At 32.3% G+C, this 25,412-nt stretch overlaps 1 protein-coding gene across 1 annotated transcript in view; it reads right to left on the bottom strand.

Annotated features, from left to right (window-relative positions):
• LOC134694282 (putative leucine-rich repeat-containing protein DDB_G0290503) overlaps positions 1–25,412 on the bottom strand; it is a 65,767-nt gene that overhangs the window by 15,809 nt on the left and 24,546 nt on the right. The window contains exons 10-15 of the mRNA XM_063555286.1: positions 20,181–20,306; positions 14,274–14,349; positions 10,687–13,034; positions 9,875–9,955; positions 3,190–3,258; positions 835–1,064 (exon numbers count right to left, since the gene is read on the bottom strand). Of these exons, the coding sequence (XP_063411356.1) occupies positions 835–1,064; positions 3,190–3,258; positions 9,875–9,955; positions 10,687–13,034; positions 14,274–14,349; positions 20,181–20,306 (2,930 nt within the window). The remainder of the gene's footprint in view (positions 1–834; positions 1,065–3,189; positions 3,259–9,874; positions 9,956–10,686; positions 13,035–14,273; positions 14,350–20,180; positions 20,307–25,412) is intronic.

Here is a 25,412-nt window from a genome sequence, read left to right as displayed (position 1 = left end):
CAAAATAAGAATTTTCTCATCTCAGGTACATTTATAAAAGCTTTATAGGATTTAGATGACTAGCCTCCAACCAGTGGCCACTGGATATTAAACATGTAATGTCTTTTCTACACACTCTTTTGTGAACCTGTCCTGTACATGCATAAAATATTTACTGCAGGACAGTGAACCATTCTTCACATTGTGCTATTTTGGTTTTCATACCAATCGCTTTGCTCATTGTTGAAGGCCATACGGTGACCTATAGTTGTTAATGTTTGTGTCATTTTGGTCTTTTGGGGATAGTTGTATCATTGGCAATCATACCTCATCTTCTTTTTTATATCCTCCATTTTAACTAAACCAGCACACATTTGTGTTCAGGGCCAGCTGAACCCTTCTCTGGGTGTTGGATTTCTCGCTGAGTTCAAGACCTATTTGTGGACTTTGGCTGTTTTCTGCTCTATTGTCAGATTGGTGTAGCCAATCAAACTCCAGCCTTCCATCTTTAAATTGTTTATAACTAGCATACAACCAGAGGTTCACAAAAAGGTCTTTGAAACAGAAAGTAGAATGATAAATTGTCAGATCCATGTAAACAAAGTATGGACACAGGATATGTATTTTAATCACAATGTATTCTTACAGGATTTTGTAACAAGACTTTGACCAAATTTGTAATACAATCTAAGAGTAATTAGGATGTGTCTGACATTGCCTTTATTTAAAATAATTGTGAGGTTCAGATTATTGGGAATAATTTAAAATTGTGCATTTTTGCATTTTGCCCATTCTTGAAATGTTTTTTTCTTAATTCACATTCATGACAGCACTACATGTAAACATACTACATACCTCTCCATCATTAGAATCACTACTGAAGTCATAAACCTCCAATCCTCTCTTCTGGTTCCCTGTCAGTGGGAATACTGGTTTCCTCTTTACTTTGCCAGAGGTGTTCGGAGGTAAACTTTTGATGTACTGTCTTTCAAGCTGTCTGATACCTCGATGACTTGGACAAGTGAAAGAACTGGTTTCCAAAACTATGTTGAATGTTCGACTGTTCAGTTTTACACCAATACACCCTAATAATGTTAATATTAAACATATCAATTCAAGTCCATTTTAAAACATGCAATACTGTTCCTGGTTGTATCCCTCATTTTTTCTTCATTCTTTTAAAGAAAGTTCTGGCAATTTGGTCCTTTACTCAATTTTTCAACTAAATACAAAGTAAAAAGAGATTGCTTGTGAAATTGCAAAAATTGGAAAAAGCAGCCAACCTTCAATATATTTACTGGAAACCAGTGTCCACCGAAATAAAACAACCATTGTCCAAATCAAGACATGGAAAGATCCCCATTGGTAGGTTTGACTACTGATATGATCTAGAGAATATATTGAATAACGCCAAATCTCAGAAAACTTTAATAGCAGTCATAGAACTACAACTGCATGCTGATATACCCATATTTAATCTTTAATAACCTAAACTGTACAACTTTTGATCATTCAATTCTCATAAAAAATATTTTTGATCGATGAAAGTCAGATGCCGGTATTGATACACTAGTATGATAAAGTGTTCATTTTATATCTCATAGTTTATCATTTCATGCTGGGCTTGATTTTGACAGGGAACAAACAGTATATGATTTTGTTAGAATTATTTGACAATTCGAGATATGTTTATAGCATTTGTTTATGTTACTGTTTTCTTAAGGTGACATGTTTATGGCCTAATTAACACCTTTAATGGTCTTTAATCTGTTGATCACTTAATCATGGGTTAATTAGTGTTACTACAATTTAAACGGGTCAATGTTTACTTTGCAATTTCCTTCAATCCAGACTATTTGTAACCTTGGTTTGTAAAGGCTTTATTTTTTTATTTTTTTTATATTAGAAAACCAAAATCCACGAATTTAAAAACCCATGAACTGGAAAGGGATTAATATAAGTTGCAAAACTTGTTTCCCAATCCACTGAACTTTTAATATAAATTAATCTCATGGCTGAATATGGTTTGAAATTTGCTGAAAAAATGTACAAAAATCTATCCATTTAACAATTTGAAAAACTCTAGCTATAAGTTGTCAAGGAGACAAAAATTTATGACAATAACCAAAGATTAAGGGGTAAGAGCAAACATCAGTAAGCTTTGGGTTAGAATAATGTGTTTGATTACCAATGACCTAGCATACTCAGTGATATTGTTTCCCTTAAATTACTGGAGAATAAATGCTTTTTCCCTTGGAGAAAAATCCCAATTTGAAAAAAAAAAGGCTTAAAATTATTCCCAAAAAGACAACTTTTTTCCCAAACAGTCAGTGTCAGTAGTATTTGTGCATGAATACATATTGAAAAACACTCATGTTAAACAATTTTTATGTCTAAAATATGTGCAGATTTGAGGGTCTATTTATGTATCATCACTGACAATAAGGGGTCTTATATCAAATGAGGGGTTAACTCTTGAAAGGGGGTCTACAAATTGAAGTTCCAGTCAAATTCATGGTTTATCATAAATTTCCCAATTTGATAAAAATGATGCATATTTTCCCAATAAAAAATTTGTAAGGGTTCCGCGGAACCCAGTGTCTCGCCTACTTTTGCTGAAATCACAGGCTAAACAAAAATGAGGGGAAAAAAATAAAAATATTCTTCTTGATACTATCTTTTGATTGTAAGAAGCTTCTGTCCAAGTTTGGTAAAAATCCAGGATAGTTTATGAATCTAATAAATGTTTAAAAACTTAAACTGCACAGACTGTATGTAATGTTAACTGGAAGAAAATGAAATGATTAAACATATTAATCTAAGTCCATTAACATGCATTACTGATCTTCATGGTATTTGTATCCCTCACTTTTTTTTCTTCATTCTTTTAAAGAAAGTTCAGGCAATTTGGTCCTTTACTAAATTTTTCAACTAAATACAAATTGAAAAGTGATTGCTTGTGAAACTACAAAAATGAATAAGCAGCCAACCTTCAATATATTGACTAGAAACCTAGCCACTATAAATTTTTTTTACAGAAAGCATATGAACACACACAAATTATTTATCATTAATCAGATTGCAATAAATACATAGAGCGTCATGAGAGCAATTCCATTAAAATTTATAATTTCCCTCCCTACACTGATACCATTTTTAATAGCATCTTGTGTGAAAAAAAAGAATGCATAAAACATGTATTATAACCACCTGGACAACTCCTCTCAGGTGAATTTGTAGGTGAACTGGAAGAAATACTGGTATCTGTGTATGATGAACCTAAAATAAAAACCAAGGTTTGTAACTTCAACATGTTCAATTTAATTCAGTTCAGACAATATCAAGAAAAGCTGAATATAAATTACACTTCCTAGGGGTATGACTCCTTTAAAAAAAAAAAGGTTGTTTAGCAATGATTTTTTATCTTGTCACTTTTAATGTTTTTTTTTAAATATAAAAGTCTGGCAAACATTCTACAAGTGAGAGTGCTGACAAATGCCAGATATTTCATTGCTTTTGGACAAACAAATGAAGTTTTAACATAGATAAATCTCATGGCTGAATATGGTTGGAAATTTGCTGAAAAAATGTACAAAAATATATCCATTTAACAATTTGAAACTTACAAGCTATGTTTTCAAGGAGACAAAAATTTATGACAAAAACCAAAGATTAAGGGTAAGATAGAGCAAACATCAGTAAGCTTTGGGTTAGTATAACGTGTTTGATTACCAATGACCTAGCATACTCAGTGATATTGTTTGCCTTAAATTACCAGAGAATAAAGGCTTTTTCCCTTGGAGAAAAATCCTAATTTGAAAAAAAAATGGCTTAAAATTATTCCCAAAAAGTTCACTGTCAGTAGTACATTTATTTGTTCATGAATACATCGTACATATTGAAAAACACTCATTTAAACAATACTAGAACACCCCCCCCGAAATTGCAGGCATTCAGAGCGTAGTTTAAAGTATGTAAAGTGTTGTTGGAAGAATTTTGTAAAATATTGAATGACTGGAGAATTTCAGCAAAAGTATCATAAGTCATAGGTTATTGGGGACAGGAAAATGCTTTTTTTTTTTATCCATCCTCCTTTATTTCGAATATTCCCAATTTTTGGTTTTCTATCAATTTCAATATGAACATATATTTAGTATGTTATGAACATTCAAGTAGGGAGCTTGTAATTCAGTGGTTGTTGTTTGTTTATGTGTTACATATTTCAGTTGAACGGCAAACGATTTAATGGCTTCTAAGGTCAAGACAATGGTCAAGTGGTAAAAGGTCAGAGTTTACGATTTTTTGGTAAACGTGCACGCCTCGTGGTTTTTGGACTCGTATTGTCTTATTTGTACTCGTACATTAATAAAAACCAAAGAGTTCAATTCTAGATTGAATAAGCTTCCTTATTTTATATAATTATCATTTAAAAGTGTTGTTAAAATGTTATAAATTCACGAGTGAAGTGAAACTTTTTTTCTGAAAATTTGCGTAGGTCCACGGAAAATCCTTTATAATTCCTCAAATGGGTTTGGTAACGTGTTGAGGGGTATAAAATATGAAGTAAAACCATTTTTTGCTTCTTATTTTACTGTATCAGATCACAAAAACCCCGGATACGCAATTGTGTCAGATTATTCGTTGCGAAGCGGAGATCAAAGGGAGATAACTCGGTACGCGCATCGTAGGATATTGCAAGTTCACAACAGTAAATTCGAGTAAAATTAATGATTGCAGATATATTTCGAAGATTTCTTAAGTAAATTTTCAATATTCCATGTTCCTCTACTGTTGTAACATTAAAATAGTCATGGAAAGGTTGAATGTGACATTTTTTTCAAGTACTTACAGGTTATTGAACACTTCCAAAGAAGAAAATTCTGAACTTGAACTTATTGTATTTTCTCAAACACCCTTTTGGTAGATAGAAGGATACAAGAGGGGTTTATCAGTTGTCAGTAGAACCTGTGTTACAATAGAATTGAACTTTTCATTGCATGAAAGCAAACTGAATATGGAAACAAAGGACATATAGCCTTTAAAATTGTGAACATTTATACTTTTGAATGAAAATAATATGAATTTGCAGTGGACAGAAGTACATGTACAATGCTTGTTTTATTGTACCTGCTTTAAGATACAGTGGTGGATCCCAGGGGTTCTGGTGACCTCCTCTTTTTATGGAAGATTAATGCATTTGAATTCAGGGATCATATAATTAACTCTCCTTTTTATCCTTGGTTGAGAATACCACCACTTATGTTTAAAATTGTCTAGATTCACCCTGAGATAAGAACCTTTATAAGATGTACAAGTTATGTTGCTTGCCTTAATCAAGAGAAAATATCTGAACCCAAAGAACCAGAAAGGGATTTAGAACATAATAATCAACTCAAAGATAACTAAGCAAAAGCTGTATTGCAACCTGATATCATGCAGTTCTCACCATAATTCCTATTATATGTATTATTCCAAATTTTGCTTTATTTTTCTTCTTTTTATATTTGAATTCAAAAGTCCTGCAACCGACTGTTGAGTGCATTCAATTAAATTATTGATTGAATAATAAGCTATAAAGCTGACCAGTAAATAAAGTTTGAAAATGCTTTGTTGAAATACAATAGTGGTATTATATCATAAAATATACTGAATCAACTTCAAATTTAATCCAAATTCATACCTACCTGCTCTAAAATGCATAATCAATTGAAAAACAAAAACCTGAGAATACTACAATGTATAAAATAGAGATTGCATTGACACTTCCCATGTTATAGTAGTCATAGACAAAAATAAAACTGACTTAAATAAAGTATGTTTATGTTTTTTTGTAAAAAGGACAACAATAAGATATTTATTATTCTGATATCAGAAATAATCTCATAGTATCAAATAAGAATATCAGTTCTTTTAATTGAGATAATCAATTTAATCACATTATTTACTTTTATAAAAAAACCTCATGATATTATCTGTATTTACAATCATGGACTATATAAAAGCTTGTCAACATCTCACTTACTTCAAATGCTTTTAAAATTAACCTGTTAGTACTAAAATAAAGAGATGTGGTATAAGACATGTAAGATAAGATAAGATATTTTATTCTAATTAAAAAAGGCCATGAAGAGCAAAGTAATGTGTTACAATGATTTATATAATTGACACAATAATGTTGATATAAATCAGATAAACATGAATATAACCAACTCCAATTCTTAGATTTTAAACCACAGCCAGACCAGGGCCACACATATATTAGAAAAAAAGGGTATAACAATTATATCTTCTATTATCATGATTATTAAACAGGCAAATATTCTCAAAGTCTTAATTAAATCAATATCTGTACTGTATTTATAGTTTTCTGAGTGCAAAACATTTATTTTAAATTGCAACATTTTTCAATACCTCTAGATTTTCTTGAATAAAATGCCAATTAAATTTTTCACTTGTGCTAAACATTTCAAAATTTTTTACAACTTATTATTCTATCATTAAATTCTTTTCTTTAAATGTTATAAAGGTGAAACTGACATTTAAATATGGTATAATTGCCAATAAGATAACAGTCAAGAAACTTATCACCAGAGTCCAAATAAGTGCCTTTTAGCAGTGACAGTTAAATTACAAGTCACTTTACATACATCAACAATGAATAAATTCCATTGTTTTCAGGCAAATGAGGAAAATAAGAGTACCAATAGCTTTTGTCTTACTACATGTACAAGAGAATATAATAGAAATGATAATATAAATAAGGAAATATCAGAGACAAAAAAGACAGGACTTAGCCATTGGACTATATGTAAAGTATTCCCTTACTAATCCTTGGAGGAGCTGCTGTATACTTTATAGATAAAAATATGTTGAGGATTTGGCCCCATCAATCAGGATTTTAGACATTTAATACATAATAATGTCAATTGCAATCTGTTCTATTTGTTCCAATGTATAATGAGTATAAAATTTTATACCTAGGGTGGGAATTAAATGTCTTAAATCCATGCATGTTTATTTACTCTATTGTTCTTTGTGTACATAAAATTTACATGTATATGAAATATAGAAAATGCAAAAAAAATGCTGTAATGTAAATATGGTAATTTGTAAACATCATATTACACCCTCACTATTTAAAGACCTAGAAAAGGAAGTCCCTGCACCTCGCTAGACCTGTTTCTTAGACAAGATGTATTATATAACTCTTGAAAGTATAACACGATAAAGGTTATTGCTAAGTATATATTAACATCGACGTGCAATTCAGGTAAAGCAAACTGTCAAACATAAACAATCTACCACGTGTTTGTCGGCTGTACTTGAATTTAAAACGACCCATCAGGCCTTATTTACAGGAATTTTTGCTAAAGCAGACAGTTAAATATGTCTGTTTACCTTATGAGGTCTGTAAAGAATGGATTTGGTGGTATGACTTGTGTATGCATGGAAATATAATGAAGAAAACATTGATTTTTACCGTAACTTTTGAATACACAACATTCTCAAGGTATCCCCACAAAACACATGGCTACTTTGTAACGATGGCTGGTAACGTATAGCCACTTTCTAACGGCAAATCTAATTAGATGATCTCCAAAGATCAATAATAAAATTGCTAATAAATGATTGGATATGAAATTGTGTCAGATTATAAATAGAGGAAAAAGTGTAAACATTGAAATCCGCCATTTTGACGTAGGAAACAAACTAATTTTCAATCTTCGATTAAAGGACATTGCGCACATTGCCAGCGTATCATGCATAACCAGTCATCTGCAAATATATCTTTCAATATGTTTTTTACACTTACTTTTCTATGTTTTAGTTAATTTAATGTTTTAATTTACTACAGAACGGGACATCGTTCTCAAAGATGCCGTAGAAAAAATTATAGGTGGCGCTGTTTGTGGGCGTAAACCTTTTACATACGGGTCCTTTTTGTGTCGACAAATTGACCTTTAACTGTCAGATTCAGGCGTTTGCCTTCCAACTGTTTGTTTTTCGTTCATTTTTTTGTACATAAATAAGGCCGCTAGTTTTCTGGTTTGAATTGTTTTACATTGTCAGTTCGGGGCCTTTTAAAGCTGAGTATGCGGTATGAGCTTTGCTCGTTGTTAAAGGTCATACGGTAACGTATAGTTGTTAATATCTGTGTCATATTGGTCTCTTGTGGAGAGCTGTCTCAACATGGCAATCATACCACATCTTTTTTTTTTGTGTAATCACTGAATTTTGTAAAAGATTTAATAACTGGAGAATTTCAGAAAAGGTATCAAAAGTTCACATGTATGTATTTAGCGCTTATCTGTATATTATGAACATTCATTACTATATAAATATAGTGTATTTACTTTCAATTCTAAGTTTACTAATCGATCCATAGTGGTCATTGATATAGTATACAGACCCTCTCTATTTAATAAACTCTGTGACTGCCGTTAATAGTAAACTTGAAAATGATAGTAGATAGAATTCTGAAAATACACTATTCTTTGTATATGTATGTTCAAAGTATACAGAAAAAACGCAAACTGGAAGTCTAATCAGACTTCAAATTTCGTCCAATGACAGGACAATATCCGGATGCCTTTTTTCTCGTTTTTCTCAAAAAATAACTCAACCTGAATAATCATATGAATGGGTGACAAATGGCACTATGCACTGTACCTATAGGACACAGATGCATGTTGGTTAATTTATTGTGGAAAGAAGAGAAGCGACACCCAAAATGAGGTCTTCTCGTTTAATAGTATAGATTTATGTTTAAAATATATGCAGATTTGAGGATCTATGTATGTATCATCACTGACAATAAGGGGTCTTATTTCAAATGAGGGGTTAACTCTTGAAAGGGGGTCTACAAATTGAAGTTCCAGTCAAATTCATGGTTTATTATAAATTTTCCAATTTGATAAAAATGATTTTTCCAATAAAAAAGGGTAGAGATAGTTTTGAAAAAAGCCAACAATATCACTGATACTCAATTTCAAACAATCTAACTGTTGAATGCTGTATGATTGCCTATGATTGGTTACATCCACTTCATTTGAACTTTGATGGAGAGTTGTCTCATTGGCGTTCATATCACACCTCCTTATTTTTATATTATCATCTCTATTTAGGTCTTAAAGAAAAATGTATTTAATCTGACTTATTTATCCTGAAAGAATCGTGGACAAATCAGCAGATAATAATGTCCAAAAAATATTTCCCTACATTTCAATCATTATTTCATTTTCAACATGTTATTAAAAGCACAGTCATTAAGTTATTTGCTTTTCCTTAACCATGTTAACAAAGCCTGTAAATTTGCATACATAAATAAATGTGGATATGTATTAAGCAGTCATTAACCAACTGATATAATGTTAGTTGCATCTTTCTCTGTATACTGCATACATACCAGAGGCGTAGCACTCAAATTTATATTGGTAGGGCAGGAAATTTTATGGGTCGCAAAGCGACTCATCCCGCCTCAGCGAGGCGGAAATTCGGCAGGGGTTCGGTGCCGCTCAAGGCCCTGAGAATTTTTTGGATAAATGGTGCAAAATCCTGCGTTCAGACCCTGTACGGACACTTTTATATCACTCATGAACAGTCAGGGATATATAGTTATATCTCTGACTGATGAAAGCATCATTTTTTAGCAACAATTGTTTCTATTGAACCAGTACTAATGATTATAAAGGGCTACTGTATAGATTGCTTATGACTCATAAATGCGATTTTTATCTTTTTATGTTAATCAAAAACCTTGTTTTTTTTAAAATAAATTATAAAAATTTTAGGTACAGCATGCCGTTCCAACGAAGATTATTGGTACGGCTGCTGCCATACCTGCCGTACTGGCCGCTACACCCCTGCATACCAAGTCTATAAAATATCACTTTACCTGGGGATGAACAGATAGATTGTTGATATCTGCATGGTTTTATATTCAACACTCTTGTATTGCTGACTGTAGACAGGCTCCCTGGAAAGTAAATATCAAATTATAATATAAGAAATCAAATTTTCACACTAAATGGTAAAAAAGTAAGAAAAGAAGAATGTGTACCCCCCTTTTTGAGGGAAAAATTTGGTTGACTGGAGCCCCCCCCCCCCCCCCTTTTTACAAAAAGACTGATTCTAAAACTACTGTACATAGCGGGTTATTTTTTGCAGGTGTAAAATTTAGTGATTTTCATTGAATAAGGTATACAACATATTTTGGTGGTTATTATTTTGGCGGATTCAAAACATTTTCAATACTTTTACATGTATACTTTTAAATTGGCGGAATTCATTTTGGCGAATTTGTGCTATCCCCTAAAATAAGTTTACACCCTGCGAAAATAGCCTGCTATACAGTATTAGATATGGTTTCATTCATTTCCTTGATTTCAAATTTTCGGGATTGAAGAAAATTTTTATTTTTTCCAGGATATTTGATTTTGTGGTTTTACCAAAATCTTCATACAAGACTATTTGAAAAATTATTCTTCATAGCCCATTTCAATTTATGGTTCTTCCATTATCAATGAACTAGTATACATTTTTGTTAAGGGCCAGCTGAAGCACATCTTCAAAGTGTGGGATTTTCTCACTGCATTAAAGACCCATTGGTGGCATTCGACCGTTATCTGCTAGTTGGTTGGGTTGTTGTCTCTTTGACACATTACCTATTTCCATTCTCAATTTTATTTAACTTTCATATTCACTTACCAGAACTTGGTGCAATTTTTCTATGAATGGGTGTCAATGGTAGAAAGCTGTTCCTGCTACCACATGGTTGTATGCTATGTCTTGCTGTTTGAACCAGTTCTTTATCAAACACTGACCCTTCATCCCCAGAACTTAAGCAATCTGAATCTGAGTCATATCCATTAAAGGAACGTTTCCAAAACGGTTCAGCTCTTCTTACAGATGTTTTTGTCTTTGGTCTCAAAGGTCTACCTACTGGTTTGAGGAATTTGTCATCGTCAAAAGCTTTGCTGTTTTTCTGTTTTCTGACACTAAGAGACAATGATGCATCATTCCCGAAATCTGTTACTGTTCTTTCCTCTGGGCATGCTGAAGAATCAATGTTCTCAGTCTTCTTTAAAGGATTTTGTCTAAGCCTTGGTGTGGTACCATTTGATTTACTTTTAAACTGAGTTTCACTAAGCCTTGGTGTTGTACCATTTTGTTTACAATTTAACTGTGTCTGACTAAGCTTTGGTGTTGTATCCTTTGGTTTACTTTTTTGTAATGGTAATTTATGTGACACTTTGTCAAGCTTCTTACTCTTAAATGAATTGCTTCCTTGTTCTCTTTCCAGACTAGTATTATTTCTGTCCTGTTCTTGGGTATCTTCATGTCCATCACCTTGAGAATTATCAAGACAACTTTCTGGGATGTGGTTTCCATTGGACCCACCATCTAAAAACTTTTCAACTTCAACTACATTTTGTTTATCTTTTGGTTCAGATTCTATTATCCTAATTTCATATTTCTTTGGTTTTGTAGTTGATCTATTCTTCTCTTGTTTTCCTTGAAGGAAGACAGATTCTACCTCATTTGATTTCTTTTCTAAATTTAAACTTTGACCTAAACTAGCCTTTTTTTTCTTATGTTTATAGTCTATGGTAATATTTTTATCATCAGGGTTTGTCAAATTGTTATTGATATCAATTTCGGTACCCAACTTTTCGATATGTTGTACTGATTCTACCAAGTATAGTGGCCCTTCCATATTGGCTGAGTGAAGTTCAAGGTCATTTTCTTTTCTTTGTGCTTTTTGACGTATTTCATCCCTTTGTCCATGCTGGTCATTTGTAGGATTCTGATGTGTGACTTGTGAATTTTCAAAATGTTGCTTTATCGATTTGTCATGGCAACTGAACTGAGAAATAACACCACTTTTATGATCATAATCGAAAACTTCCTTCAAATTTTTCACAGCACAATTAGCTTCCATGCGGTAAGTATCATCTCCTTTCTCGTTCATTTGTTGATAGCCTTCACTCCTACCAAAAGAACGAACATGAGGGTCTGTTGTACGCTGTCTTCCCGGACCAGAAATCGGCAAGTCGTTTGCTGAATCTTTTAAGCTGAAACTGTTTCCTTGTTTTCTGCCTGAATAAATTTTCTCTGGTACCCTAGCTATTGAACTATCATCAAGGACTCTTGCAATAAAACTATCATTTAGACCTCTCACGGCAAAATTATCATCTGGACGTTGGCAATGAATCGAATCGTTAAGGTATTGCTGATACTCTCGTTGTTCTAAATTTAAATCAGATTCTATTGTTGGCTTCAAACGTGACAACTCAACTTCATTATAGTACGCATTTTTAATATTTTCATTTCCATTACGTGATAATTGATTGTCTATACCACTAGAATTCTGATTCTGTCTTAAATGGTCTTCAAAATTAGGTGGATAATGGTTTGTCTGACAGTCCATATTATCTAGATATGTGGCTTTAGAATTAGGTGTTGATCTTAAATGACTTGGCAATGTCCTATTATCCACAGCATTATTTTGAGGCTGAACAAAATCATTCATTCTACTGTACTCCTCCATGTCACCATTTTCACGATAAAAACTTTTTATTGGTGTAAAATTTTCATTAACAGCCTGATGACAATTTTGTGGATGTTTTTGCAAAGTTTGATACATATTTGATGGAATCATTTCATTTCTAATATCTTGCATCAAATACAACTTGGACGGTGTTCTCTGAACAAAGCCATTTAGGTGATTTCCCTGAACATCTTGATTTCCAGACAAAAGCCGAATCTTTTTTCTTTTAAATTCACTACAAGGTGTTGATGCACTTGATATACAATTCCCGGATATACCATATTTATTTGGGGTCCCTACAGAACTGGGAAACTGCAATACCCTCTTGCTCTCTGAATTTTGAGGCATATATCTTGAGTTATTATTCAAATCATTGACATGATATTCTGATGAACATGATACAGGTGATGTCACCTGCTCAAACTCGCGGGCACTTTCTTCTTCAAATGATTGGAGTCGATCAGACAATTCATTGATTTTATGGAGAAGCAGTAGGCCACTGTTCCTGTTTGAATATAAAAATTACATAATAGACAGTGTAGAATAAATGTTATAAAACTATGACTTTAGCATCCAGTTGCATTGGTTTTAAACAGTATTGTATTAATTAAACAAATTAAACAATGGATGATATATAAAATAAATACAGTTTTAAAATGTAGAATCCAGAAACCACAATCCTTTATAGGGGTAAATTCAGTAAATAAATATACGTCATCAGGGACCGCCCTATTAGGGGAGAGCTTTCTGCATAACACTGAAGTTATATGCTCTTCTGATTGGCAGTTAATGTTTGTAATAAATATTTTTTGGTAGATGGATCAAAACTAGAGTTGAAAAAAATAAAAAATAAATGCTGAATGTACTAATTTTTTTCCCTTCAGGATTGAAAAGTAATGGGGGTCAGTATAGGAATTCAGTGCGAATCTACATTGTTTGTAAACAAGGCCATGTGAATGCCCAAAAATTCTGCATGACCCAATGTTTTTATTGTTGCAAAAGATAGGGCTACATTTGTACTTTCATGAATGATATATGAAAGATTTTAATTTCTAAAGGTAAATCAGGTATAAATTTATTTCCACACATAGATTAGCATTAAAGTCAATGGGAGATTTTTTACTGAATTTACCCCTATAATCATTTTAAAAAGTAAGATAACACAACATGTAGTTAGAGTTACTTCTCTTTGATAGTCTTTTTTATCTTTCATTTGCCAATGTTACAATAAAATTGAAGAAATCAAGTTCATAATAAATAAAGTGTAACTTGCCTAATCTCAAAAAATGTCTGATTAAGCAGGGTATCAGTATACTTAGGTATTTTCTGCACTAAAAGGCATATTTTGGGACCATTGAAATATGCTGGTTAAAGCAGGTATTTGGATTACTCAGGTGTTGGATAAGGCAGGTTGCACTGTTCTTAAATGAGTTTGTCTTTTGAAATATTGAATAAGTTATATCAGCTCCTACATTTACAATGTATAGTAATACAGCAGTCCATTTAATAAGTGGAACAGAAGAACCAACCCTTGGTGCCACTCTTGTAGTTACCCTTCCGAAGCATCAAAGGTAACTCCAGTTTTTTTAGTTAGGTTTGTAGTTGTCACCCTCAAGTATTCCGTGTGGTGTTTTGTGAAATGTTGTGTGCTGTCTTTTTTTCCCCAAGGTATAGTCTGTCTTTATTAGACAGTATCTTATTGTTCTATCGATATTTCCCCCTTTTTCAAACTTTTATAAATTACTTATGCATGGCTTCAGTTTTCTTCAAGATATCCAACATTTCTGCTGTTTCATTCTGTGGTTCTTCTTCAGTTTTTTCTGTAAATAAAAATGATAGGTCTACTTTAATTTCTAATATAATGCAATGGTTACTTACCATAAATCTACTTACTGTGAATTCTTTAATTATTCATGGGTGCCCATTTTTGTAGATTGAGAGAAAATTGTATTTTTGATGAATATTTGAATGAGAATTGAACACATATATATTATACATGTAGAAAAGAATTTGTGTACATTATTTAGACATTTCAATTTTAAACGGGAAACTTCACACTAAAATTTACGACAAAAGAGACGATTTTTCTTTTCCTATTGTTAATTTTCCTTTTTTAGACGGCGATGTGCCTTTGGCTCCATCATATGGTGTTTATATATCGCAACTCGTTCGGTTTGCCCGTGTGTGTTCTGATGTCATAGATTTTAACGAACGTAATCAATGCATCACTGGTAAATTGTTGTGTCAGGGATTTCGATACCATAAATTACTTAAAACTTTTACTAAATTCTTTCATAGATACAAAGATTTGATAAGTAAATTTGGCTATACCTGCAGAAAGCTTATTAAAAATGGTATTTCACATCCTAAATTTTATGGTAATATAGTACTTAAAGCAAGGAAATCAGTAGGTCCGAGAACACAATTAATTCGTAGTGCATTTCTTTTAGAACATAAATGAAAATTAAAAAAATCCCACCTGCGCTTTCTCAATGAAATTTTCACAGTGTGTTGTACTACTTTTGGGACAAATTATATCAAAATTATAGAAAACTTCATCGTCTCTAACTCAAAATATGGACAAATTTATCTTTAGGGCGTCTTGAAATCTTTTGACAGCTTCCGAAGTGCTATTTTTCAACCTTTTTCACCTGGACCAAATCACTACTTTCCTTTAAAATTCTGGACCCAAATTTTTTTACAGTGTAATTTCACCCCCCTACTTACAATTTGAGGCATTAAACATGGAGAAATAAATTTGGAAGGGGTATAATAATTAATGGCAAGTAACCCACTGTTAACAATAGGGACTATATTCGTGAACAACGAAAATCAAGGGACGATAATTGTGGTCTCGGACCTAATAGGATAGAAAGAGTTGACAAATCTTAAAAAAACTTGGTATGAACAAAGCTTTATAAATTATAACACTGCTTGCAAAGTTTCATAACAATAGGATATATATTATAGACAATATGTTTAATTCTATACTCATCTTTGCGTGTTAAATTTTTACGTTAAAATTGAAAAATTTCAACTATCAACATGTTGGGCTTTAAAAATTAAAATATTGCAAAAAACTTCTTTTGAAATGCCTTAATATATAATTTATTATGTACTTAAAGCACTAGAGTACTCATTTGATTTATCAGACTTAGCATAATTATTCAAAAGTCAAATTTATATCAGCCTAGGCCTAAAAATTGAGGTTTTTCAATGAAAGGGGGCCTTACATGAAGATGTAATATTTTCCAGCAATTTTAAATTTGTGAAGCTTTTTGGTTATAAATAATCCTTACATATGTATTGAATGTACTTTAAAAGGAAGGAAAAGTTACAAATAACATATCATATTAGTTTAAAAGGGTCTTAAGCCAAGTAAGACTGGAAAAAAATAAGGGTCCATTTAGGCCGTGCCACATATTTACATTAAAAAATGCATATTGAGGCTATAAGAAATAAAAAATTGTGTTTTTTTTTATCATTTCTATACTCATGTGACATGATACAATAAATCTGAGCACAAAAAGGCTCTTGCAATTAACTTTTCTTGCAGACAGTATGGTCTGATACAAAGATTTCTGGCTTTTTAGTGAAAAACTTGAATGCAATTTTAGTCTCAACAGGCTTATATTTAAACCACTTGCTATCCTACAGAAGAAAAGAAAGATATTATGTGAAATGGAACAGGTGCAATAGACATTGTAAAGTGCTTTTGGTACAAATTTAGTGAGGTCTTTATTGTGGACTTCAAATTCTATGTACCAAGAACACCACTTTTGACTTCATCCAAACAGGGCGTTAGACAAGGGTCATTTAAACAACACATTTTGCACATATTGTCTGAGATAATCTTCTTTTCTGTAGATTCTGAGTTCATAAACAAGTAGAAGAACTAGATAAATGCATAGAAACACAAGTATTGACACATGAAAACCTGTCAGATAGAAAGTCAGAATGCCATATATGCATCAATATTGAAACAGCCTTAAAATGCCTATTTTGACCATAAAATGCCAAAATTGGTCATTTTTGCAGAAATTCTATTGAATAAAAGTTTAAATCCTTTAGTTTCATGCTATTTGACAAATTGGCACCACCAAATCATTTAGGGAAGTTGCCAAAGTACAGATTCTATATTTACAGACTTCACCTCTTAGGTCCGAGAACACAATTAATTCGTAGTGCATTTCTTTTAGAACATAAATGAAAATTAAAAAAATCCCACCTGCGCTTTCTCAATGAAATTTTCAGTGTGTTGTACTACTTTTGGGACAAATTATATCAAAATTATAGAAAACTTCATCGTCTCTAACTCAAAATATGGACAAATTTATCTTTAGGGTGTCTTGAAATCTTTTGACAGCTTCCGAAGTGCTATTTTTCAACCTTTTTCACCTGGACCAAATCACTACTTTCCTTTAAAATTCTGGACCCAAATTTTTTTACAGTGTAATTTCACCCACCTACTTACAATTTGAGGCATTAAACATGGAGAAATAAATTTGGAAGGGGTATAATAATTAATGGCAAGTAACCCACTGTTAACAATAGGGACTATATTCGTGAACAACGAAAATCAAGGGATGATAATTGTGGTCTCGGACCAGTATGTGATCCTTGTAAACTCATCGAACCTTTAAACAAACTTATAAGTAAGGGTTATCGTACCAATATTGTAATTATTTCTCTGAATATAGTTCACATTGGCACTAATATTGATTTTGTCATTAGCAAATTAAAACATAACTAAATTTCATTATCTTTTGAGGCGAAATGTATAGAGACACAGACACGTTAACTTTTATTTCTATAGAAGTCGCTCTTCACTATACTACTACCTGTCAATACATTTATTTTTGGCATTGCACAAGTCATGTCTTCTTTGACTATTAATGACGTTAAAATACTAAATCCCTGTGATGTGTTTTATTCGATTTTAGTCTCTGATGCATGATTTTTTACTATTAATTGGTTTTGGCTTTTAACTATCTGTCAGTAACTGCGAGTACTCTCAAATCGTATTTTCTTGTTAATTCGACCTGTTGATACTGTTTATAATGCTTTTTTGTTATTTTTTATTTATATGGATCTTGTCTGTACACCAGCTTTGATTATTTGTAATATCTTCAATTTTTCACTTATTCTTACAACATTTGTATAAACTTCAAGATTATAAAACTAGAGGCTCTAAAGAGCCTGTGTCGTTCACCTTGGTTTATGTGAATATTAAACAAAGGAAGCAGATGGATTCATGATAAAATTGTGTTTTGGTGATGGTGATGTGTTTGTAAATCTTACTGTAATAAACAGTCTTGCTGCTTACAATTATCTCTATCTATAATGAATTTTGCCCAGTAGTTTCAGTGGAAAATTTTAATAAAATTTACAAATTTTATGAAAAGTGTTAAAAATTGACTATAAAGGACAATAACTCCTAAGGGGGTCAATTGACCATTTTGGTCATGTTGACTTATTTGTCAATCCCACTTTGCTGAACATTATTGCTGTTTACAGTTTATCTCTATCTATAATAATATTCAAGATAATAACCAAAAACAGCAAATTTATTAAAATTACCAATTCAGGGGCAGCAACCCAATAAAGGGTTGTCCAATTCATCTGAAAATTTCAGGGCAGATAGATCTTGACCTGATAAACAATTATACCCCATGTCAGATTTGATCTAAATGCTTTGGTTTTCGAGTTATAAGCCAAAAACTGCAATTTACCCCTATGTTCTATTTTTGCCGTGGCGGCCATCTTGGTTGTTTGACTGGGTCACGCCACACATTTTTTAAACTAGATACCCCAAAGATGATTGTTGCCAAGTTTGGATTAATTTGACCCGAAAGTTTCAGAGGAGAAGATTTTTGTAAAAGATAACTAAGATTTACGAAAAATGGTTAAAAATTGACTATAAAGGGCAATAACTCCTAAAGGGGTCAACTGACCATTCCGGTCATGTTGACTTATTTGTTAATCTTACTTTGCTGAATATAATTGCTGCTTACAGTTTATCTCTATCTATAATAATATTCAAGATAATAACAAAAAACAGCAAAATTTCCTTAAAATTACCAATTCAGGGGCAGCAACCCAACAAAGGGGTTGTCTGATTCGTCTGAAAATTTCAGGGCAGATAGATCTTGACCTGATCAACAATCATACCCCATGTCAGATTTGCTCTAAATGCTTTGGTTTTATAGTTATAAGCCAAAAACTGCATTTTACCCCTATGTTCTATTTTTAGCCGTGGCGGCCATCTTGGTTGGTTGACCGGGTCACGCCACACATTTTTTAAACTAGATACCCCAATAATGATTGTGGCCAAGTTTGGTTAAATTTGGCCCAGTAGTTTCAGAGGAGAAGATTTTTGTAAAAGCTAACGACGACGGAGGACGACGCCGGACACCAAGTGATGGGAAAAGCTCACTTGGCCCTTTGGGCCAGGTGAGCTAAAAACGTTTTTTTTTCTAAAGTGAACATTGATTGGTTAAATATTTCTCAGTGTGTTTGAATTTGTTTGTTAGCTTTTTGGTCATGAATGTTTGTCTCTAATATTTAATTAACTGTACATTTGTATTCAGATATCGCAGATCAAATTTATTCGTTCATTGTGTAATCATACGTTTTTTGATTGAGTTAAGTCTGCCAATTGATATTTTATCGTATGTTTTTCTATGTTGTGATGTTATGCTATTGTTTCAGAAAAAGGGAGAAGGTTTGGATCCATTAAAATGTTTAATCCCGCTGCAAATGTTTGCACCTGTCCTAAGTCAGGAATCTGATGTACAGTAGTTGTCGTTTGTTTATGTAATATATACGTGTTTCTCGTTTCTCGTTTTGTTTATATAGATTAGACCGTTGGTTTTCCCGTTTGAATGGTGTTACACTAATAATTTTGGGGCCCTTTATAGCTTGTTGTTCGGTGTGAGCCAAGGCTCCGTGTTGAAGGCCGTACTTTAACCTATAATGGTTTACTTTTTAAATTGTTATTTGGATGGAGAGTTGTCTCATTGGCACTCACACCACATCTTCCTATATCTATTAAAATTTATAGTTCACTGTTGGCAACTTAATTTTTTACCCCACCAATAGTTATTAATGAATCCACAATATCAAATACTATATTCCATCCTTTTTTGTATTATTTAAAGAAATAGTGGCCATTTTGGTTGATTGATAAGAACATTGTTTTAAATACATGGGTTAGTATGGCCATGTCATGTTAAGTTTCGAATAATAACAATTTTCTACGATACAAAGGATGCAGTGATTACAAAAGTTCAAACTATTTTCCAAAAAATAAAACATATATCAAATGCCATAAAATGGAAATATCATAAGCATACATTGTAGAACTTTATCTAATATTAAAATCAGCATGATGTTTTACATTGTGTTACCTCTGTCCTTATATAGCTTACAATACAGTATGGATTTTGCTCATTATTGAAGTTCAGACTATAGTTGTTAATTTCTTTGTCATTTGGTCTCTTGTGAAGATTTGCCTTATTAGCACTCATGCCACCTCTTCTTTTTTAATAGACAACCGTGTCCTGGTGGATAGATGTCTCATTGACAATCATACCACATCTTCTTATGTTCATACTGTAAAATGTACTTTATCATAAAACTAATACTTTACTTGTACACAATTGTAGAAGATATTTGATAGCTTTAAAGAGTTCTTCATCTCCAGATTCAATATCATTCAAGCTCTTCATCAAAGCAAACAAGCCTGACTCTTCTAAGATATGAATTTTGTTTTGATCTACAAAATATACTTGCATTTAATCATATATATATTGAATAAAAGAACAGAATTCGAATGACGCCTGCATTGCAAATATTTTATCTAAGCAAGGTACATATGGCATGGGTAATAACTAAATAAAACATTATTTTTGTAGCACTACAAAACAATTTTCGAAGAAATCATTATTTCTTAAGTCAAAACACTTCTAAAACTAGAATTTGTCCCCAGTACACAGATGACCCATCCCCACTATCATTTTCTATGTTCAGTAGACCGTGATAAATTGAGAAGATCTCTAATATGGCATTAAAATTAGAAAAATCATATTAAGGGAACATGTGTACTAAGTTTCAAGTTGATTGGACTTCAACTTCATCAAAAACTACATCGACCAAAAACTTTTACCTGAAGCGGAACATACGGATACATGGACTAACAAACAAAGAGACGGACGCACAGACCAGAAAACATAATGCTCATAAATGGAGAATAAAAAGTTGATCGTTCACCATTAAAATCAAAGAGCTGAAAGCTCTGAAGAAAAATGACGCCACTGTCTCTAATATTGGGATAGTTTTTATGCAAGTCTTGATTTTCACATACCGTAATTAGTTTAACAATGCAACATGTCTCGTAAGCATATAATTGATATTCGTATATGTGTGTGTGTGAAGTGAAGGTGCCAACTGGCTGGTTTTTTTTTTAAGACAAATGAATAGGTCAAGACTACCTGAATTGTACAAATAAATACTGTAGAAAGGCTTCTATATTTCTCACTGGTACATAGGCTGAATCCGGGTCCGTATGCGCCCATTCACGTTTGCCCCCTTTCACTTTCAAACCCTACATGTTCGCAACTAATCTTAATTGGTTTTGTGTTTAATAACTCTGTAAGCAAGTGTTTTCTTATAAGTATAATTGTTGTCATTGTCACAAAATAAAGTGAGACAGCATTTTTTTTTGTGTTGAATAAATCTTAATCATGTTTTTGATAGCGTATTGTTAAAGATAATAATAATCCTTTCTAAATAAAGTGGTATTTTGTCAACGTTTTATTTAGCGTGGAATAACTCTTAATCATGTTTTGGTTAGTGTATTGCTATACTTTGTTTCATTGACCTCTTTCATAATGAAGTGAGATTCTGACTATTTTTTTTTCTGTGTGTTGAACAAATTTTATCATGTTTTGGTTATAATAGTGGATTGCTATATTTTGGTTCCTATATTTTATTGTTTCGTTGTTTCAGATCAAAGGGCTTAAAAACAATTATCTTTTGTGTTTTTCCTTTAAAATCTTCAATGTTTTACTCATACCAAGCTATAAATACATTCAGTATTTACACCAAAGCAATTTAAAACAACAATCATGATTTTCCAATTATTCAACTTGAATTTGAATTAAAATTGGGCGCGAATGAGTAGAGTGCGAACGGACCTTGGGTGTGAACGTGCGAGGTGCGAAAGTGTATTGGGCGCAAACAGACCTGATACCACATAGTCTGAACCCCCTTCTCCCACAAAATATGAAGTAAATTTAAAACAAATTGTTCAGAGAACAATTGAAGTCTTTCCACTAGATAAGATCTATTTTTATATTGAAATATGAAAAATCAGTTTAAAATGTTAGTTCCTATGGCTTTATGACGTCCTATTAACCTATGACCTTGACCTCAATTTCAAGGTCACAAACCATGGACCTTGAATCAAAATATCCTAGGTCTTTAATATGTTTGGTTAATGATTACTACCACTTGACGCGTAATTTTAAATGTAAGATGGACAAAAACTCCCTTTTATTGTATGCGCAGCCTTTCAACCAAAATATACAAGTAAGGACATGTCGCAACTAATAATTTATGAAAAATTATTTGTCAAAATGTCATACAGTATTTGAAAAGAAGTGAAAATAAGCCAAAATCAAAATTTATAATATGACCTTGACCTTTGACATTGACCTCATTTTCATTTTTAGTACCAATGACCTCATGAAGACCCTAGGTCTCTATCAGTTATGGTTTACCAGTTGAAAATGCATATCGCTTGAATCAAATGAAAAAGGGGAATAACTCTCATATGAGTCCCCATAGAGCTATGGTTCAAACGAATATTCTTATCCTAAATATGTAACGAGCAATTTGGTAAAATAAAATCTTTTACGGTTACGAAGGAGAGGTGGCCACAAGAAAAACAGTGTTTGGGGAGATAACTCTTACAACGTAATGTATTTTGTTATAACTACATTTGATATATGTTTCATTATAATACTTTATTCTGATTGGCTAACTGCACATCACATGTTATTCCTCAAGCAATTGCATCACTCAATAAAACTTTTCATTCATGATAACACGTGGTCCCACAATAAAGTGCACAGATGAATTGAATAAAAAAGTTAAAAAATTCGTGCTTCATGATCCTAGCTAAAAAAAGTAATTATAAGTATTGAATGTTTCTTTTTGTAACCTCATAGGGTTGCAAAAGGGTTGACCGTGTGCACATTTTTAGAATGAAGCGCTTACGCTTACGCGCTTCATACAAAAAGTACTTCGGTCAACGCTTTTACACCTCAATGAATTTACAAAAAAAAAAGCATTCAATACTTAAATGCAGTTGTAAATTTTTAAAGCAAAAAGAGTTAATACTAACTTTCACTTTTTTGGATGTTCATGTACATTTTGTATGTATTTATTTTTCTCAACTACATGATTTTTTTGGTGTATTTTTAATGATATATATGAGTAGTCCAAATAATTATTACGTCTGGCAAGGCTTTTTAAATTTTATTCTGGGACACCTTCCTATGACCACAAGGCTATGTTAATTTTTTTTCTGGGACGCCTTCTTAGGAAGCCTTCCTACGAACGTCTTAGGAAGGCGTCCCAGAAAAAAATAAAATAGCCTTGTCAGACGTCATTATTATTTGGACTAATACATGAGATATTGGATATTTTTATGCATTATTTAACCAGTTGAGTCTTTTACAGGATTGTTTGTTTAATGCTGTTTAAACATTACTGAAAAAAACCCACCTTAAATTTGCTTATTATTTGGCATGAAAGTTTGATTTATTGAAAGGGACTCATAGTTTTCCATTTAATTTTAATAATTGTCTAATGGTTAAAACAATAGCTTCGTTGTTTACTTTTATACACAACAACATATTCACTTTGGTTTCGTTGTTTACCTAATATTCACTATGTACTTGGTAACAGTTATTAATTAATTGAATAGAAATATTATAATAAATATTATTGGAAGCCGAATTGACGTCAAATAGGTGCCGATTTGACTAGATGCCAATTTAACCAGGTGCCGACTTGACTTGTACGTTTCAATTCATCTGCGATCGTTTGCGGTATTTTCTTGAGAAAACCTATTTTCCATCATCAAAGAGAAGAAGAAACTGCTTGAAATGATTCCCAAACGCTTCGTGATTGTTAAAATAAGTTTAATTCACTCAAAAAACAATTTTAAAACTTGCGATGTTTAAACAGGAAGTTTCAAAAGCACGTGTAAAAGAAGAAATTAACCGGTGAGAGTGGAAATCCGTACATAACATATATCACTATAGTACGACTTTTAAAGCAAAACAGTTTCATCCTTTTGTAAAACAGTCTTTAATATACCTATCACATTAATGTTTGAAGGGTCTTAAGCTTATTCAAACCATATAAGTCGGTATGAAACACCAAAACGGAATGATAATAACCGATTACGTTTTGTAGTTTACAAAATTCTGGACTGGTTCCTGTCAAACTACAACACTTTGTTCGACTGTAGTGGAATACAAACAGAAACCAGTTAGTTTGTAAACTGGTTCCTGGCTGATTACTACACAATGCTCATGCATATTAATGATAACACAAGCACATTCCAGTTTGTATTGAAATTAGTAAATACGAAACCAAGCGCGGTAGGCAGAGAAATCAGGTCGGCAGTTATGGAACAATGACTGCGTCATTTTCCAAAAACTTGCCAGAGATATTGCTGATATTAGTCTATAGTATAAGTTTTATATAAACCTTAATGTAATATCTTCCAGCATATGTTTTGTGTTTGGAAAAGAAGGAAAGAACATTTGTAAAATAATTCATTATATACAGTGAAACTGATTAAACTGAACCCTGAATAAACCGGAAACCTGTCTAATCTAAACTTGTTCTGAAGACCAATCATATCACATTTTTTGCATTGTGAACCTTATGAAACCGAATACCTGCCAAAACCGAAAAAAATTCAAGTCCCGAAAGGGTTCGGTTTAGTCAGGTTTCACTGTAATACTGTTATGCTCCCATGATTTTACAGCTATGTTCTTGTACCTTATGTAAACTACATAATAATGTACATCTTTTTCACTGTGATATTTGTTTTCCACTTGAGACATGCAGATCTCTGTGGTCACATTCCTACTTTGGATTCTTATAGAAGGAATAGCTTACCTAGACCTAACATTAATCAAATTACTTCCATAAATCTTTGTATTCATTTAATTTATAAGTGTAATGAGTGTAGCTGTTTATTTTTGTATGTGTTTAATCTACTTTCCAATGTAATGCACCAAATGTAAGGTGTTCCAGAGCTTGTTCATTTATAACTTATACTTACACTATACCAGGACACAATGCAAAAAAACAGAACTAATGTTTCAAAAGGGAGAGTCTCGTTTACAGTTCAAATAATTATCTTTTGCTGTGCTCAGTAAAAGTGCTAAGTAATTAGTAGTATTTAATAGACTACAGTGACAGATCCAGAAATTTTAATAAGAGGGAGTCCATTGACTGCCCTAAGAGGAGTCCCCCTCCAGTCATGCTACAGTGATTCCCTTTATAATCAACCAATTTTTTTCCACAACAAAAAAAAAAGGCGGGGGAGTGGCAGGCCTACTCATGGATTTGCTTATCCCCTTGCACAAATTAAGTACAGTATTTGAATGCCATGTCCTAACTTAACTCAAGTAGAAAATTTCTGCACTGAGTAACGTCAGATGTATGCCAGGCTATCTTGTATAAATTAAGTACCACACTGAAATTTTGATATTGTGTATTCCAATCCTATTCAAATTACAGTCAATTCCTTAATAGTCCATAGTAATATTACAGTTAAGTAAAATTGATATGTGAA

The sequence above is a fragment of the Mytilus trossulus genome, chromosome 13 (genome assembly GCF_036588685.1).
Source record: "Mytilus trossulus isolate FHL-02 chromosome 13, PNRI_Mtr1.1.1.hap1, whole genome shotgun sequence".
Classification (NCBI taxonomy): Eukaryota; Metazoa; Mollusca; class Bivalvia; order Mytilida; family Mytilidae; genus Mytilus; species Mytilus trossulus.
This window is presented reverse-complemented; position numbering and strand designations above follow the sequence as displayed.